At 44.6% G+C, this 19,801-nt stretch overlaps 1 protein-coding gene across 1 annotated transcript in view; it reads left to right on the top strand.

Annotated features, from left to right (window-relative positions):
- STX6 (syntaxin 6) overlaps nt 1-19,465 on the top strand; it is a 43,137-nt gene extending 23,672 nt beyond the window's left edge. The window contains exons 4-8 of the mRNA XM_052653978.1: nt 6,433-6,495; nt 9,363-9,488; nt 10,710-10,816; nt 14,989-15,083; nt 19,093-19,465. Of these exons, the coding sequence (XP_052509938.1) occupies nt 6,433-6,495; nt 9,363-9,488; nt 10,710-10,816; nt 14,989-15,083; nt 19,093-19,169 (468 nt within the window). The 3' untranslated portion in view covers nt 19,170-19,465. The remainder of the gene's footprint in view (nt 1-6,432; nt 6,496-9,362; nt 9,489-10,709; nt 10,817-14,988; nt 15,084-19,092) is intronic.
- The last annotated feature ends 336 nt before the right edge of the window (nt 19,466-19,801 follow it).

Here is a 19,801-nt window from a genome sequence, read left to right as displayed (position 1 = left end):
TTAATCAAAAAGAGTGAGGCATACTGTGTCACTACAAATGACGCTGGGATGTGAGTCTTCTGAGCGGGAAGCACTGGGATTTACAGTATGTTATTCACTCAGCTTGGAAGATGGCGCAAAATGGGAACAGCATACACAGGAAGTTGTTTCATTTATTTGTTGTTTTTTTTGACAAGTGACCCATATTTTATAAGTATTAACTGCTGCTTGACTGCTTATTCTAAACTTATTATATTAGAAAGAAGATGAGTTTTAATTATGTTTTTGGCATGACAGGTGTTACAAAATACTCAAAACTGTTTAGTAATGTAACTTAAAATCCCAAATCCTAATAAGAAGGTGATCTGTGGCATGGTATCTGGCAGTTTTTACCCTGCATAAAGAAAGGACCATCCTGAAAGTGAAAGCCACAGCTCTTTGCCTTCTGTGATGCCAAACTCAGGAAGTGCACCACACAGCTATTGAGGTCACTGACTATCGGAGCTAACAAACACCCACACATACACACATATTTTATTAAACGGAAAACTTTAAAATGGGAACTTTTAAATGTGTATTTCATTAAAATAATGCATGCCCATTTTAAGGGCTTCCCAGGTGTTGCTAGTGGTAAAGAACCTGCCTGCTATTGCAGGAGACATGGGTTTGATCCATGCATTGGGAACAGCCCCTGGAGGAGGGCATGGCAACCCACTCCAGTATTCCTGCCTGGAAAATCCCATGAACAGAGAAGCCTGGCAGGCTACAGTCCATGGGGTCACCAAGGGCCAGACCCAACTGAAGCGACTGAGCACACGCACTTATATGCTTTTAAAGAGAATTAGAAGAATTTTACAAAAAGAAAAAAATAGAAAAAGAAACCTAAACTCAAAATACAATGCAAAACCAGAACTTTGTTTTATTTGTACATAGTTGTGATTATACTGTTATGTAATCATAAGTGTTTTTAAGTTTTAAAATTAAAAATCTGTACTTTTTAAAAAATGCAAATAATGTTGGTGAATAAGAAAGGTGAAAATGTGTCTCGCCTCCATTCTGTAATTCCACTGTATAAAAATAATCAGTTTTATATATTTTTTCTAGCCATTTCTATAAAATGAAATTGAAAATATTTTTTGAAGAAATGACATTAGTCTGTAATTTTTTTATATGAAAAAATACTGTGGACATAGTTTTATATCAATACAGATACATGCTGTCTAATAGAAACACTAAAGTACAAGCTGTCTTTAATTTTCTAATGGTCATATTTAAAAAATAAAAAGAAACCAGTAAGGAGAAGGGGGCGACAGAGGATGAGATGGTTGGATGGCATCACCAGCTCAGTGGATATGCTGCTGCTGCTAAGTCACTTCAGTCGTGTCCGACTCTGTGCGACCCCATAGACAGCAGCCCATCAGGCTCCGCCGTCCCTGGGACTCTCCAGGCAAGAACACTGGAGTGGGTTGCCATTTCCGTCTCCGGTGTGTGAAAGTGAAGTCGCTCAGTTGTGTCCAACTCTTAGCAACCCTATGGACTGCAGCCTACCAGGCTCCTCCGTCCATGGGATTTTCCAGGCAAGAGTACTGGAGTGGGGTGCCATTGCCTTCTCTGTCAATGGATATAAGTTTGAGCAAAACTCCAGGAGACAGTGAAGGACAGGGAAGCCTAGTGTGCCGCAGTGTATGAGATCACAAAGAATCAGACACAACTTACCGAATGAACAACAACAAACTTAATATGTTTTATTTAAATTAGTATACCCAGAAGACTGTTATTTAAACATGTAATCAATATAAAAATTATTTCTATAAAGTTTAAAAAATTTTTTTACTAAAACTTACAAATTTGGCATATAGTGTATATTTAAGCATATCTCAATTCAGAAGTGAACTTTTCATTGGAGATACTTCATCTGTATTTAGAGTTTATAAAACTTACAGTTGAAAAGGTTGATTTACTGGAAAATACCCAGATTTTCCAGACATATGTGAAAGTTTTCCAGTAACTAAATTTAAATCTAAATTAATTAAAATTAAGTCAAAAGTTTAATTTGTCCATTGTACCAACTCCATTTGACATGCTCAGTGCATAACCGTAGTTGGCTGACAGCTATTGGACAGAGTAGATTTAGAGTATTCTTTTTCATAGTTGCATACTTTATAATCCCCCACAATGACCCTATAAAATACTATCTTATATAGAAGAAATAAACACTTTGAAAAATTGAGTAATTTGTCCAACCTTGCATAATTATTAAAAAGCATAACTAAGCTTGAACCCAGGTCTTTGACATGAGAGGCTATGCTCTCTTCTCTAACCTGCTTCTATTACGATTTGTTTGATCATTGACCCTGTTGGTACATATTTATGTGGTTAATTTTTGGCAATTACAAACCATACTTCAGGAACTATCTCTGTGAGCGTATCCTGGATATTTAAGTACTAAAAAGTTCAATGAAAATGCCCATTTTAAACACAGATAAATATTTTCAAAGTATCGAGACCTTATCAATGATATTTCTTAATAGCAGAGTGCATATTCTATATTTCCTAATTCCTTAGGCAACACTAAGTAGTGTTCATCTTTTTCATCTCTCCCACTCTAACCAGGAAAAATATTTCTTAGCTTGTACTTCTTTGATTATTAATGCATTAGTGCATCTTTTCATGTTTGAGCGTTTGTATTTTTCTATGAATTGTTCACTGAACTCTCTTCCTAAGTGTAATATCTGATACATGATATTACATTGTATGGGTTTACTATCAGTTACTATTCTCTTGCTTGGATATGATGCTTATTTATTCTTTCACATTATAAATAAAACTGCAGTATACATCTTTGTATATCTGTTTTGGTATATATTTTATATTATTTCCTTAAAGTAAATCCTATTAGAATTACTAAGTCAAGGCAGTGGATATTTGTTACAAATATCAAAACTGCTAATACAAAATGCCAAATTTATTTTTAGAGGGTTGGTTTGTCTTCTAGCCATTGTTCAGGAGCAATAATTCTTTTCTTTTTTAACGTTTTAATTATATAACAGTATAGAAAAGCATATACATCTGTATAGAAAAGTATATACACCCCAAGTATACAGCTTGAAGAATTTATAAACTGATCACAACCATGGAAGCAACACCTGGAAGCATTCCAGAACATTCCCGGCAACCCCCAGAAATCCTCGTTTATACCATTACTTCCCCCTTACTGTCTTACCTTCTAAGAGCAAAAATGCATTCTACAGATAATGTTCAGAGTTCAACTAGAACTTCAAAGTTACTTTTCCCATACAGGTGTGCTGCTATTTTTATTATGCGAGTAATATTCAATAGGGCGCTTCCTTGGTGGCTCAGATGGTAAAGAATCTGCCTGCAATGCAGGAGACCTGGGTTCCTCCCATGGTTTAGGCAGATCCCCCAGAGGAGGGCATGGCAACCCACTCCAGTATTCTTGCCTGGAGGATCCCATGGCCAGAGGAGCCTGGTGGGCTGCTATCTATGGGGTCACAAAGACTCGGACATGACTGAGTGACTAACACACACAGTGTTCAGTACTTTTAAAAGGTTATTATAAAGTGTATTGAATGTGGTTTTTAAAATATGTTTTTACTTATTTATTGTGTTGGGTTTTAGTTCCACCATGCAGGATCTTTCGCTGGGGCACATGGACACTAGTCGCGCTGTGCAGGCTCAGTAGTTGGAGTGCACAGGCTCAGTAGCTCCAGGGTATATGGGATCCCAGTTCCCGGACCAGAGATTGAACTCCCACCCCCTGCATTGCTGGACCACCATGGAAGTCCCCCTAAATGCATTTTTCAAAAGCGTATATCACCCTAGCCAGTGAGCAATTCTGATATTTGCTTTGTGTCATTATTGACATACACTAAATAAGTGAGATTATACTATTCATAGTTTGATTGAAAATCAGAATGTCATCTTAAACTCTAATTGATAATTAGAAAAGGAATCCTGCAGTCCAGGAGGTAATAGCATAATGGTCTCCTTTGAAGGCTTCTAGAATTTGTGTGGATCAGAGCCTCTCAAACAGCTTCTCATCTGGGAGACCTGTTCCTTAAAGTCTCATTTAGGAAGTAGTTCTGAGTGGGGGCTAGGGACCTGCATTTTTAATAATACCTCAGGTGACTGACTCAGGTAAATCTCAAACATTCAAGAAATTTGGCTTATATCACCATTTCTCTTATTTTAAGTATGCTAGTATCTGGATCTTTATGGTGAATACTTTTTTTTACTAAGTAAATTTTTTCTCTGTTTCTATGGGTGGCATTCTTTTTTTTTTTTTTTCTTTTGAGGTTTGTGAACAGATTAACTTAGGTAAAGATTCCTAGAATTTATGGGTTAACTGAGCACCCTCAGATGCCCTACTTACTTGCCCAATATCACGTCCAAGGGCTCCCGTGCCCTCTTGCTGAAGGCTCCCACCGTCAGGGCACTTCTTTCCCATCCTGGACAGCCCTTGAATGTGTGACAGTAAGATGATCTCTTCACTTCTGCTCTGCTCAATTGCCAGCATTTTTCCCAATGAATAACCAGAGTGATCTTTTACAACATGACCCAGAATACACCACAGCCCTTCTCAAAATACTTTAAGGCTTCCCATTGCCTTAGAACAGGGGCCTGCACTCTGTGGCCCATGAGATCTAAGAATGGTTTTACATTTATTTTTAAAGGGTGGTTTAAGAAAAACAAAACATGACAGAGGCTGAACACTTAACATCTACTTCTTTACAGGACTAGTGTGCCAATCGCTGCCTCTGTAGAAACTCCAAGCACCTTGATGGCCCTTGCCTGTTTTGGTCGGCCGTGTCCAGCTCCCAGCACACAGTGGCTCCTGCAGCAACGAGCCTCCTCAAAAGCTAAACCATTGATTGAGCCATTTTGCCTGCAGGCTTTTGAGCTTGCTGTTTCCTTTGCCTGGAATTCTCTGGCTTTGGGCTTGTTCTAGGCCCTCAGGTCTCGATCAGGTATCATCCCTGTCTTTCTAGAGTAGTGCTCACCCACTGGATTGCAGCCCCATTGACTCCCTTCTTTCCAGAATGGTCGTCACCTTGTTGAAGTGTGTGTGTGTGATTGCCATTTGCTGCTGCTTGTCTACCGTGATGTGAGCTCTGTCAGGCAGGGGCCCTGTCCGTATTCTGCTGAAGGAGGGACTGGGCACACTGAAGGTTGCAGCAAGGTGGTTATCAAACTTCCCATAGGAGGAATTAGGAAAGCTGTGGCACCCTCATCTACCTTTACCTTGTCACGCGTCCTGCAAGAAGTTTGTAAAAGCCTAATACATCAACGTTTGCACCTCTAAAGTAGCCTATGAGCCAACAGAAAAGAATATTTTGGCATCCTTTTTTTTTTTTTTTAAAGAAAACTTACAGTAATCGTGTACTTAGCTGGAATATTTTAAGGTGTATTGGGTTGTAGTTAAATATGCAGCTGATGTTTAATAAAATGTTTTGCAATAGATTAAGTAATGGGTACATTCCTTTTTCTTTCCATACAAAAATTTTTTTATACCACCCAAGCAAATACTCGTGTTAGAAATAGTCCATATGTCCCATGAATCCAACTCAGAAATAAAGTGACCTGTTCATCACTATTTGAAAGTATTCTCTGGTGTTTAATGGTAAGTATACTTTAAAGTATGTATTTTTTTTAACATGTATTATACTTGAAGATGGGCTTCCCGTGTAGCTCAGCTGGTGAAGAATCCACCTGCTCTGCAGGAGACCCCAGTTTGATTCTGGGTCAGGAAGTTCCCCTGGTGAGGGGATAGGCTATCCACTCCAGCATTCTTGGGCTTCCCTAGTGGCTCCAATGGTAAAGAATCCCCCTGCAATGTGGGAAGGCTGGGTTCGATCCCTGGGTTGGGAAGATCCCCTGGTGGAGGGTATGGCAACCCATGGGCAGAGGAGCCTGGCGGGCTACAGTGCGTGGGGTCGCAGAGAGTCAGACACGACGGAGAGACTAAGCACAGCATATGCTTGAAGATACGAGCGCTGAACACAGGCTTTTGTGTGTATACCCAGGATTGCCATTTACTGGCTGTGTGACCTTGAGAAAGCATCTTAATCTTCTTAGATCTTAGTCTTGTCAACTGTAAAATGAAGGTAATACCAGCTTCATAGGGTCATTGTGGATGGATCACATAGTGATCTTATGTGTACGTGTTTAACAGGGTTTTGGCTGTGGTAGGTACCCAGGAAATACTTTCTCTTTCCTCATATTTAAATTTAGTATCCAGGTTACCTCTTTTTAAGGGGATGTCCTTCTCTTTATTTCCTTTATTTTTGAGACTGAAAATAGAAGGCAAAAAATACTGTTTTTGTTTAAAAAGTTAATAATGAATTATGTATATTTTGCTAGTGTGCAGAATGTTAACCACAATTTTGTTTAAGGATGTTCATTTGTTTTCTGGTCTTCTGCTTATCTTGTTAGGACATGAAGGATCAGATGTCAGCTTCATCTGTGCAGGCGTTAGCTGAGAGGAAAAATAGACAGGTGAGTAAACGTTGGAATATACAGTATCACAGAAAATACACAGATACGTGGACTTGACAAATTCTGACATCCGTGTATCATGTCTTCAAGCAGAAGACCTTGGTGCTGAGCCTGTAGTGAGGGCAGCAGCCTCCCCCCTCCCCTGCCACACCCTCTGGTTCCCGCCCCTGGGCTCCCGTTGCACGCTCTGTGTACCTCATAGCCCTTGCCACAAGCCATTTATTCTGCACCTGTGGAGCACGTTCTGTGTGCCAGGCGCTTTGTTAAGAGCTGTAATTGCTTGCTTGCTTGTCATTTTCTCTGCTGGACCTCAAGCTTCTTTGTGAGTAGCGAGGGATTGTGTCATGGTGTTTTTCTCTTCTGTTTTTTTTAGATTTCTAGCTGCCCATGTGTAGGATGCTCTAGACATTTAATGACTGAAACTGTACATAAAGTAGTTGAAGAAACTTAAATATGTGTTGAATCTTTCACTGTTTCATGTATCTTTTTATTTCTTTTTTGATGTGAGGTCCAGTTTTTATAAGTTATTACAAATTATGAAACCTAATAAATTTCTGAAACCAAAGCCCAGATACTGACACATCAAAAATAAAAGCTACAAGAGACTCAGTCCTTGAATTTAGTCGGCTGATAATTGAAGAACAGCTCACCATTTTTAATTAACTAGGAATCAGTAGTTTATGATACACTCTTCACTTTATACCTGTAGGTATTTCTTGACCCACTTAAAGGGAAGAGGACTCTCTAAATATCTTCTAGCTTAATTTTCCTGTTTTCTTTCCCCACGTGCCGCTTTCCAAGTCACTGTTGTTTTTTTTCCCCATCCACCCAACAGTGCAGACAGGAAAAGATGTTAGCTAGCCATCCCATCTGGCGCAGACTCTTGGAAAAGCCAGTGAACTAACATAAATAAAACGGACATTTATGCAGAGGCTTCCTGACTGTGGCTGGGAATTTTGTTTCAGGCGATGAGTGAAATATCTTCGGGCTTCCCAGGTGGCTTAGTGGTAAAGAATTCACCTGCCAATGTAGGAGACTTGGGTTTGATCCCTGGGACGGGAAGATCCCCTGGAATAGGAAATGGTAACCCACTCCAGTATTCTTGCCTGGGAAATCCCATGGACAGAGGAGCCTGGTGGGCTAGTCCATGGGGTCGCAAGAGTCAGACACAACTTAGCAACTACACTGCAACAAAATGTCTTCGAGTCACAGGCATTCAAGGAATGGAAGGTGGACAGAGTCCACCTCACGGCTGCTTCCAGCACCGGGTGCTGGGCTGATCCTCACAAAGCCAAGGCCTCCTGCTTTGGCAGCTATACTTGGGCTGGTCCCCAGTGCTCTGGGCCCTCTCTCCATCTTCTTTCTCACTAACCAACTCCTGGAGGTCAGACCAAGGGGATCTCGACAGCTTCACGGGTGACTCTTAATAGCATGCCATATGCCTACCCAAGTGTAGACCATGGATAAGCTAGGAAAAAATAGCCATGACTGTGGCCCCAGGAGCTCTGGTTCTCTATCCATAGCCTAATGATGCACTGTAGACTTTTTCTGACCTTGAAAAAATTGTTACTAGGCCCCAGTATCCACCATAGACTCATTAGAGTCTTTGCATCAAAACGAGCAGGATCCTTTCAATCTTAACAGCTCCATGACCAGATGGAGCAGAAGCATCCCCCCAGAACCTTATGTCTGCTCTACACCAGAGACAGTCACCATCCAGACTCTTGACTAAGGCTCTGGGCTGTGGAAGTTCTCAGGCATCCTGGTCCTCTTCTCATATCTGCCTCAGAACTCAACATAACATCCTGAACTTCCCTGAATGTAGCCTCTGAAATGTGGCCATTTGGCCAAATTCATGTCTGAAAGTCAGGCAAGGCTAGTGTGGCTATTGAGGGGCTTTGCAGACAGAGAACCAAGGAATCAGTTAGACTTTTAACAGTTCCAGAGCTAAAGGGTACCTGGTAAGAAGTTTTGGCAGCTCTACAAGATAGAAGAATCCTCGTCACTAGCTTGGTCCAGTTCTTTGGTTAAAAAGGCTTGTGGGGATCCCAGGCAGGGTCAGCTTACATTCCTGGCTGGCCTCTTCAATGAAGGAAAACATTCCCAAACTTAACCTTTTCTGACTACAGAATTTCTCAAATTCATACTAGGAAACCCAGCCCTGGCGTCTGGGGGCCCGGGTGGAGCCAACCCTGACATCAGGGCCAAACCTTGCTTGGGTTATCAGGGTCAGGCCCCCACTGTGGCCGTGCTCTCTGCTGAAGCAACCCCTAATCCATCTGGGAAACCTCTAGCCTTTTAGTTCAGCTGAAGGGCATTGGGATTCATCTGTGGGTCACACTGAGCAGACACTGGTGGTTCTTGTGCCTTCACTGTATGAGGGACTGTGACTTAGTTTCTTGTCACTTTAGGGAACTCTCTACTCCCTCCTCTGAACACGAAAAATTTCCTTGCTCATACTTATATAGAAAGGACTCTAGATGTCTGGAATCAGTTAGACTAGGACCTTCAACAGGTCTCTAGTGAAATTCCAAGGGTGCTAGGAAGAGCTGGTCCTATGAGAACAAGTGCTTTACGATCCACAAAGCAGTGGACAGAGGGGCTTTAAGATTGCTTTAAAGTTGACTCTCACTTGCATTTTTAATGGGACAGAGCTCTTTTGTGAGTCCATAGAAAGTGCCCTTCATGGCATTCTCTGATTTGTACTCCGCAGGCACCAACCTGCACCAATCCATAAAAAGCTGATCCCTGGAAAGACAGCTCATGAGCAGTGGGAGGACTCTTCATATCATGGTGATGGGGCCCTTGTTTAGTGAGAGTAATGGTTTGTCCCTCCTGCCCTGCTGCCCCTGGCCCCGCTTTCACAGGCCCTGCTAGGAGACAGTGGCGGACAGAACTGGAGCGCTGGAACGTCGGATAAATACGGGCGCCTCGACCGGGAGCTTCAGTTGGCCAACTCCCATTTCATCGAGGAGCAGCAGGCACAGCAGCAGGTACCTGAGTGGAGGATGGGGAGGTGGGAGGCCAAGCACCACCCTCCCCACTGCTCTGCCAGCCAGGGCCCTGTTGCTAACGACAGGCAGGAGGGGCCAGAGCTAGCCCCACAGCTGCCGGAGTCTACCTGTGTGAAGGTTGCTTACATAAAGGGTGTTTAAGACACCCTTCAGAGCATGACAGTTTCAAGAGAACCAAGCTTGGTTAGACCTCTTAGGACAAGCAGACCAGACACCCGCAACTGACAGAGAAGGCCATTGATTTAAAAGCACAGCAGCTTCTTCCCCAGCCTCCACTTCTGTACTCAGCTTTTTGTTCATTTCAACAAAGGCACTTTGAGAAAAATTGAGTCCTTGTTTTTTCATTGAAAATGGTTGTTGGTTCCATTAGACGTAAAAATCATTGCTTGGTGGAGGTTAAGGGGTAGAAGGAAAGGTTGATTGCATTTGTGTGGTTGCTTTTGATTTGTATTAATTAAAGGAAGCTAATAGTAAAGTGTCTGGGGATTTGAGCATTACCACCCCATCAAAACTATTAGTTCTTAAATACTGTGTCTTATATATACGTGTTGATCTTTTTCCATTAGCACATCAGCTTAACCATTTGTCTACTGAAATTGCCATTAACCAAGCGAACTTTTTTTTTTTCAATGAAAAGTGAGGCTACTGCAGCGCAATTAAAAGTAACTTGTGCTCAGAAGTTGCCTGCAAGGTAGCTTACTGCCGCAGAGCCTCCTCTCACGTGTCCTTGAGGAGGGAGCAAAGGACTCTGTGTGTGTAGTTTTCCCATGTCCAGAGACCTGTCAGACTTTCTCTTACAGTTAAGTTGTGGCCAGCTGTTGCCAATTGAGACCCTGACCCTGGCAGCGGGCTTCCTCTTCCCAAGCATCCCCACGTGTCCGTGGTCACTGCACAGGTGCTTTTGGCCATTGTCTGTCCCTTGCTGGACTTCAGCCAACCAGGGTAAATCTCTCTGGGTGGTTTCAAGCCCCGCTGACTGTTTCACAAGTTGGATCAGCAGGGGATATCAGTAGCTTGACAGCCCAGCCTTTTGAGCAGCGTGTTCTCTGAGGCGGACGGTCTGGTCCTTTGATTTCTGGGCTTTGCTTCTGAATGTGAATTGTCCTGAGTTGGCAAAGAAGCTAGCAGCTGCTCGAGTGCTGGGCTTGGAACCAGGTAAGATGGATTTTAATTGCTTATTTCCCATTTCTCTGGCACCAGCTGATCGTGGAACAGCAGGATGAGCAGTTGGAGCTGGTCTCTGGCAGCATCGGAGTGCTGAAGAACATGTCCCAGCGCATTGGAGGGGAGCTGGAGGAGCAGGCCGTGTGAGTACTGGGATGCCCCTCTCGCCACAGAGAGGTGAAGGAAAGAGCCATCTTAGGAGACCCCTGAAGAGCCTGCCGATTACATGGCTAGTAAAGCCGAAAGCTGTTTTGTTTCTAGCTGCATCTTCACTCTGTTTTACAGATTAGCCTCACCACAAAAGGCAAATCCGTCAGATACAATTTTCAAGAAGGTTTAGGCAAAGTTATTAGTATTTTTAAACATCTGCAAAAGAGGTACCAATTCCTCTGAACAGCTGACTTCAAGTGTTGCTGTGAATAGGAATGTGAAACTGTTAGGGCTGTGTAAGCTCCATGGAGGTTTTTTGTCCCAAAGAGGATAGGACATGGGCTAACTTAACTTCATCATTGCATGCCCTTCCTGCTGTATTAAATGGAACTTTTTGCTCTGTATCTTAAATTTTGATTTTATTGGGGGGGGGGGGGAGTACAAGTTTAATTCCAACTAATAAAAAAATCTTCTCCTACAATGAAAAAGTCTTCTAGAAAAAAGCGCAAGAAAAACATCTGGATTCGTTTTTCCTTAAGAACAATCTCTGTTTGCACTCCTAAAGTATGACACTAAAACCAGAATTCTTAAAATATGCTACCTTTACCATTTCACAAAATATTTTTTCTGGGGGAAAAAAAAATCTAGTAGGATATTTCAGAAACTCTCCTACCTTGATTTTGTGTTTAACCGTATGGATTCATTTCTTACAAATTCAAACTGGACATCTTGTTCTCCTGGGAGGCCTCAGGGTAGTCCACAAAGCAGCCAAGAGACATAGACAGGGTTTCTGCCATCAAGGGTTCACTGCTCACTGGATGGAACGGATATTACAGAAATGGTGCAAGTCATGAAGGGTAACAGAAGTGGAGGGCTGCCAGTGGGGGGAGTGCGTAGTGCCTTGAGGGCCCTAACAGCCTGAACTGGAGACCTGACTCAGTCTAAACTCCCTGAGAAGAGAAGAGAGGTTTAACTGGGACTGAAGAATAAGTAGAAGGTACTAGGTGGGGTGGGAGGAAAGGGTGAGGGGAGAATCTCCTGGAAGGAAGAGTCCTTGTAATGATTTAGAGGTGATATGTGCACTCAGCAGAGAGGTTTAGTGTGTCTAGAGCACGGGAGTTGAGAGGGAGGTTACAGGAGTCAAGTCAGGGAGGCAGAGAACAGATCAGGGAAGGCCCCAGAAGCTACGGTAAGGAGTTAGGACTTGTCATTCAAAGGGCAGTGGGAGACACGACTCCAGGGAAGGTTGTGTTAGTAATGCCATGATCAGGTTTATGTTTGGGGGAGATCTGTCCATCTGTGGTTTTGATGGTGAACCACAGTGGAAAAGACTGGAAGCAGGGAGGCCACGTAGGAAGGTGTCAGAACAGGAGCTTAGGCATGCAGCTTAATTTGTCTGAAATGCATTCTTACCCTAAAATTCACTATGCGGATGGGAAAGAACTAATTATTTGAGCAGTTACATTGGCTGGGTAGATGATAGAGCCTGGCAGACTTCCAGATAAAGATGGTGAACTGAACACAACCTCTTTATCTCCGTTCCTACTCTGAAGTCCACTAGAACAGTAACAGAGGTTTTAATTTGTATTTAATGGCATAAAATCTATGGGGATATAGAGCTTGGAATAAGAAACAGTGACCTTAACATTTTAGCTCCTGGAAAGCAGAAAGATGAATGGTGCCCAACTCAACAGACCTGAGAAAACGGGGTCCTCGGTGAGCAGAGGGGAGAGCCCAGAGCAGTGTGATTCAGGCCCCGGACCCCCAGCTGGGAAGAGCGTGTACTCACTGGTGACAGTGGGAATCCTGGATGTCGACCTTATCCAACCAGGACACAGTTCTGTTGGAAGGAGGGAAGGAGGAAAAGAAACGGGAAGGATGCAGAGGTGGGGAATGGAATGGGAGGGGGCTAAGCCCTAGGCTTTCACTGTGCAGAGTCAGCAGGATCCGGACACTGAGCTGCCAGCATGTAGCTTCAAAAACTGGAAAATACACCCAGAGAATAGTGGAGGGGCTGAAAATGGTGGCCCTCGGGGATGGCGGACAACTGTGGTTTTTTTACAAAAAGACTGATTGGCTCTACAAACTATGTATGTATGTAACTCTAATAAAAATAGGTAAATTAAAAGGAAAAAGTGGGTCTTGCAGTTAGACCTGTGCTGTCCAGTACAGTAGCCCCCAGCCCCCACATGGCCATTGAGTACATGAAATGTGGCCAGTCTAAACTAAGAAGGGCCCTGGGTATAAATGCCCACCAAGTTCTGAAGGCCTTAGTGTGAAAAAATATAAAATTGCATATTGAAATGATAGGTTTTTTTTAGGTATATTGGGCTAAATAAAACAGGTTATTAAAATTAACTTCAGCTCCCTTTTTGAAAATGTGGCCACTGAAAAATATTAAGTGGCATGTGAGACTCACATTGTATTTCTTTTGGACCGCACAGAGCTAGGCTAGAAACCTGGTTCTTTTCATTTTGTTGTCCTTTAGTCACTAAGTCGTATCTAACTCTCTTTTGACCCCAAGAGCTGTAGCCCTCCAGGCTCCTCTGTCCATGGCATTTCCCAGGCAAGAATCCTGGAGTGGGTTGCCATTCCTTCTCCAGGGGGATGTTCCTGGATCAGGGATCGAACCTGCATCTCCTACGTTGGTAGACAGGTTCTTTACCACTGAGCCACCTAAGAAACTTGGTTAGTGCGTGGTTAATGAGTGTCCTTGGCCTGGAGGTTGGATGACTTACCCGTTTTTGTCTTGAGTAAGAAAGGTCTTACACAGGACACAGAGGTAGCTCGTGTTTATCAGCATTTGCCCTGTGTGGATAGGTCTGCCAGCTGCAGGGCCAAGATGCTACCAGAATCTACAATGAGCTAAAAAATGTTTTAATTTGAAAATTCAGGTAAGGGACAAAGGCTTGTTGGTGTAGTTGCCAACATGGGGGTCATTTAATGACTTAATGAGGAGTTGGCTGCCTGAACCCTGCAGGGCTCTCAGGTGCCTCCTGTGGGCCCAGACCCAAACCGGGAGTGCTCGCTGCCCTTGGTGCTGCCAGAGGAGCGAATAAAGCCTTGTCACTAAGCCCTCTGGTTACTAATTAGTATGTCATATTCTAGCCTCAGCATAGTCATATATTAATCCAAAGTTGAATAGTCTGGAATGCTTCGTAATTTATGAAATAAACACTGGTGGTATGAGTATTGTGGTGTTTTCTTTCCTAGCCACACCTTGGGCAACAAGCAGTGTGAGCCTCAGGGAGCTGATAGTCTGTGCGTGTAGATGAGGCGCACGGAGCTCAGTCCTGAGGCTGCCTGGCTTTATGGTAAAGCACGGGGTGGCTTAAAGCAGATGATGATTTGATCAAAGTACATTTCTTAACTCACGCTACTGTGAAGTGCTTTGTGTGGGGCTTCCCTGGTGGCTCAGACAGTACAGAATCTGCCTGCAGTGCAGGAGACCAGCGTTTGATCCCTGAGTTGGGAAGATCCCCTGGAGAAGGGAGTGGCAACCCACTCCAGTATTCTTGCCTGGAGAATTCCATGGACAGAGGAGCCTGGGGGGCTACAGTCCATGGGGTCCCAGAGAGTCAGACATGACTGAGCAACAAACACTTTCACTTTTATGGGAACCCTGTTGATAGGATCGCCTGCTTTTACAGATAAGGGTCCCTTGTCCAAAGTACCAAGTGGCAAAGCCTGGTTGTCTGATTCACACAGCCTTCTTTCTGCTACACTGCACTGCAGCTGAGTTTGTATTATTGTATGTTCAGGTCCCTGTTGGCCTTGGCTGCAGTTCTGCAATCTAGAAAGCTCTAAAAAAATTTACAGCAAGCTCTTGTTACAGAGGAACCTGACTTGAACTGACTGCAGCCATGAATCCTCATAGTTTTCTTTGCAGAAATATTAACTCGGGTGTTTGAAGACAGCCCCAGACTCTGCTGGGGGTGTTGGCTAATACACAGTGTATGTAACTGACTACTTTTTCAGATTTCCAAAATTCCGAAATCAAAAACAGATATGTCCCAAGGATAAAAAGATTGGGGGCTCTGAATCCCAATGTTGTCTGTTTGGTGATTGTGAAGACTGAGGCGCAGATCCCAGGAATTTAGCTCCATGGGCACTGTGTCTGGAGCGGTGCTGAGCAGCCTCCTCCTGTGTCTGCTTGTCCTTCTAGTATGCTGGATGATTTCTCTCACGAGTTGGAGAGCACTCAGTCTCGACTGGACAATGTGATGAAGAAGCTTGCAAAAGTATCGCACATGACCAGCGGTATGTATGTGCTTTGAAGCTCCAGAATTCTTATTTAATTCTAGAGACACAGTCTAGGAGGTGTCTCATGGGTGCGCTTGTTCAGATCCCTTTCCTGTGGCACATTTTTGCTAGACTTTGGGCTCAGGAGATGGAAGACTGGCACACACAGGCCTGGTCTTCAGCTTGTGGCCTTCACCTGGGAAGAGCCTCGTGGTCCCCACCATGCGAGGCTGGTGCTGACGTTTCTTCTGGTGGAGTAACTTTCTTTGCACTTACAAAATCGTTCATTTTCCTTTTTTCCTATTTCCTTGCCAAAAGAGGGAATTGGTTTCCCAATTCCCAACTAGTAAGAGCTAGTTACTGTTTCTCCTGCACTGACTTTTCACTGAAAGAAAAACCTCTACATTTCAGAAGAAGATGGCCTTGCAGATCTCATTTAAACTGTTTTTATTTGAATCCGTAGTGAACTATTCCAGCAAATTTGTACCAGGCAGGGGATGAAGAAGTAACTTTTTTCAAATTACTGTGTAGGAAGATGTGTACCAGTGACTATTTTTTGTTACTACAACCTATCTTCTCTAAGAGAAATGACATCTTTTTAAATCAGAGAAAATAGAGTATCTTTTTTTCCTCTATTTGGTGGGAGACTCTGGGTGAAGGAAGGGACTGAGGCATCCTTCAAGGTCACCTAAGTGCTCTTGAACCAGAGCACCCCCTCCCCCATCAGAACATCCCCTGTGTCTTGACACCTTTCTTCAGTTGATTTCCTCTTGTTACATCTGTATGACAGAATCTAACAGTCCACTCTTGCCTTTTGAGGCAAAATTTAAATACAAGTGTATATTTGCTTTTCAGCTGTTTAACTCATAGTCAAGTTACATAAGACTTCTCTTGGGCTCTGTTTCTTTTATATATAAAAGAATAGGATGATGCCTACCTCTCAAGGTCATCAATAATAATTAGTGTACAGATGTTTAATAGTGTCTCTCATGTATTAGTACATAGTAAGTGTTTGTTTAAAAAAAAAAGGGGGGGGGGGTAAGACAGGCAGAAGATGGCCCTGGGGGGCCAAGGACCTGTTACACTTACGACAAAGGGAAGCTCCTAGACTGGTTTCCTTCCTTCTCTCTAGGGGCAGATATGCTTCATGCTTCTAGTAGGCTCTTCATTGCCTGCGGCAGGCCCCAGCTCACTTCATCTTCCACACATCTAGAGGGAGTTTTGTGAAGTCCTCTCCCCGCTTACCTCTGTTCTCTCTTCTTCCACCCCTTCCCTCTTTTTTTCTCCTTTAAAGAAAAAAAAAAAAAAAGCTTTTTACTGCAGTATTATATAACCAGTTTCAACCAGGTCTTTCACTAGTGTCTGTATTAGTGGCAAAGTCAAGTGGCTGCTTCAGCACCGGTTTGGTGGAGAAGACAGTGTCACGAAGACGCACTGCGTCCTTGTCTCCAGCATTCTGGGAGTAGTTTAGAAAAGAACTTGAATTGTGATCAGCCGCTCTGTGTGTATAAACAGCACTGAAGTCTGCTCACGCTGTCTTCTACTTTTTCTCCCCCCCAAAAAGTTTGGGGAGCAAGTAAGAACTTGAGTTATGTCCTGCCATACCTCAAGGAGAGTCAGGGAACAGAGCGTTTACGCTGAAAGGCCCCTGGGTTTGGACAGCTTGCCTGTGGCGTTCACTGTAATATCTGCTCCCCAAAGAGAGCGAGCACGGGGCCTCCCCTTGGCTGTGCTGGCTTTGATTTGATGACGGGGCCGTTTGGTGTTTGTCTCTGTTCTTCGTAACTTTTGGGAAAGTTCACTGCTTTTTGATCAAGCCTCCATATAAAGAAAGAGTATCAGGACACACTGGCGTGTGATTAGGCAGTTAGTGAACGCCCGCGTTTCACAGGCCTGCAGAGGCGAGACCCCTGCCCTCCCCGAGGCTGGCTGCTTTCCTGGCAGAAATCTGCCAGGGTGCCATACTTACTTTTTTGAATGACCCAAGAGAGACACTGGTCATTCTCCTACCCCAAAGAAGTATGTTGTTTTGAGTGGATACCCAGATTTTCTTCCCCTCACTTTCCAAAATTCTGTTGTTGGTGTTTTCTCTGTAGGGGAGGAGACTGTTGAGAGCTGGAAAATCCTGTAGAGTCCCCTCTGGGGTTCCACGCCCCGCACCTCCCCGCCACCTGACTTTCTGAGACAGGTCCAAGCTTGCAAAAAGGCTGGTTAGGACCGTTCACTTGGGGTCACAAAAACCCTTGTGGTTAGTACCCACCCCTTCTGGGGAGAAGTCTGCCAGGGTAACACAGCTCCCTGGGGTCACCCAGTTCACACTTCACAGAAGCAACTTTCCACCTCAAAGGAGAGTGGATTTAAAAGCATGTTCCTGGGTTGTGCTGGCTTGTGTGCTCTTTGATGAAACCCCTGTTCAGTGCAGTTGCAGAAGAGAAAGCGGTTGGAGGTGGGAGGAGGGCTGGGTAGAGGCTGATGGGAAGCTGGTTCACTGTTGGAAGTTCAGGTCTAAAATGGCAGGATGCCTTGGCCAAGGCAGCTAGGAGGTATTTACCTTGACTGTATCATCCTAGAAGAATATAGATTAATCACTTTAATGAGAGGATTTTTAAACTATTGTAAACATTTTTAAGTAGATGAAAGAAGGCTAGATACTTGAGTTTTCTGGACCATTGAAAGGATAGTTAAACAGGTGAATACTGTTATCTGGAGTAGGCAGACTCACCCTCCCCCCGCCCTTTGGACTAGTCCTGTCTCAGAAAGGAATAGGTGGACTTGAGGTCTTGATCTTAATCCCACTTGCTTAAGTGAGTTTCTAGCGTGTGTGACGGAGAGCACAGTGAGCCACTGGAAAGGTACTTGCTTTACTTACTGTTGGTTGGTAGCGGTTCTGTTGACCGGTTCTAAGACTTTGCTGTCTGCGACATTTCCTTTAGTTATATGACTTTCTTTCTTTTATGGACCTAGCATTGCTTTGTGTAAAGTTTCGTGGTCTGTTTCCCTAGATTCAGACCTTTTTACAATGTAATTCTCAATAGTAGTGTTGTGCTAAAATTTTTCAAATAAACTTTTGATGAATTGGTAGACATACCTTTTTACTTCTACTTAAACAGAACTCTTCCTTCTAGCAGCTGATCTCCAGTGTCACAGGCTATATCTCAGCTTGACCTTTTGCGCAGAATGGCAGGGGTCCTCTGCGGGGAGCTGGCTTGCTCTTCCTACATCTGCCCAAGCAAAGGGCGCATCCTGAGGACAGCATCCTGTGCCAAGTGTGGGCCCACAGAGTGTGCGAACACTCGTGTTGTGTGGTCCTCCGGCAGCCCTATGAGTTAGGGGCGCTCAGCAAGGACTGTGGGGGCCCTGCTCTCATCCGTCCCTCGGGCCCACCGTGCTCTGGGGTCACTTAGATGGGCTCTGGCCACTTTGTTTGCTGTGCCTGTTCTAAACTGTGAGTAGGGCAGAAAGCTTCAGAAAAGACACTTTGACTTAGAGATGTTCATGTCAGTTGCTTTAATACTGGTTAAAGCGATCTTTCTTGCCCAGGATGGTGCGAAGCCCATCACACACCCATGATACTACAGCTTGCTTTTTCAGCCTTTTGTTTCCTGAAGTGACCACCAGCAGCTTTCATCTCCTTTCTGTCCTCCCATCGTGCTCCTTGAGAAAAGACCATGATTATTGTTTAGTTAAATGATGTGACTTTGGTGGGAGATTAAAGCGGATGAGCTTTGACCTGTAACACCAATGCCAACACCTTTTCCAGGGATGTGATAACTGCCAGCAGAAAGCTGCAGCCAGTAGGTCTCAAGAGACCCGGGACACAAAGCCAGTACTTCTTACGAGGCTGACTTCTGGGGTATGGGCAGGCCAGGAATAGCAGCAGTCGAGTGCCAGGTGCCCAGGCAGATTCGGGCCTCTCTTTGCCATCATTTGCCCATTCTGTGCCCAGGTGTTGCCTTAACTGTCCTGTAACCGTGTCCTGGGGAATGTCGGGTCGTGGGAGAGCTGACTCTCGTGTCCTGCCTTCCAGATCGGCGCCAGTGGTGTGCCATTGTGGTCCTCTTCGTGGTCCTGCTCATCGTGCTGATCCTCTTCTTAGCGCTGTGACGGCGGGGCCCCGGCTCGCTTCCTGCTGCACACACACCCCGGGGGACAGGGAGAAGCAGTGCGCAGCGGCCCGCTCCTCGCGACCCTCTCCTGGAAGCACAGCCTGAGCTGACTTTTCTCTCCATGACCCCACCGTGGAGACAGCGCCTCCAGCCCAGTGTGGGGAGGGCCGGTGGGCAGAGGAAGTTGACAACTACACTCTCCCGGCTCCCTGGCTCCCATTCTGAGGACAGCTGGCCTTGCTTTGCCCCCCCGGAACTCGCTCCCCCTGGAGGGCCTTGGAGGAATCCAGAAAACTTCGCGGACTCGGCTCATGTTGGCTGACGCTCATTCCATCCGTCTTTGGCAGCTCTTTTCTCCCGTTCAGACCCTTCGCCTCTCAGACGGCTGGCGCTGGCCACTGCAGAAACACCCATGCGGGGTGTGGGTGCCTGGATAGGTCTCGCATCCTGTCGAGGCAGTGCTGTCTCACCCCTGAGAGCTGGTGGTTAGTGGGGACAGAGAGCTCAGAAGTACTTTGTGACGGAAGATGCAGTGATTGGTTTTGCAGGGGTAAGTGCTAGGGTGAAAGTGCTTCTCTAGGCGCTGTTTTTTGTGGTAGGAATAACCAGTGGAAAAGAATGAAAAGCACT

This window comes from Budorcas taxicolor, chromosome 16, assembly GCF_023091745.1.
Source record: "Budorcas taxicolor isolate Tak-1 chromosome 16, Takin1.1, whole genome shotgun sequence".
NCBI classification, from domain to species: Eukaryota; Metazoa; Chordata; class Mammalia; order Artiodactyla; family Bovidae; genus Budorcas; species Budorcas taxicolor.
This window is presented reverse-complemented; position numbering and strand designations above follow the sequence as displayed.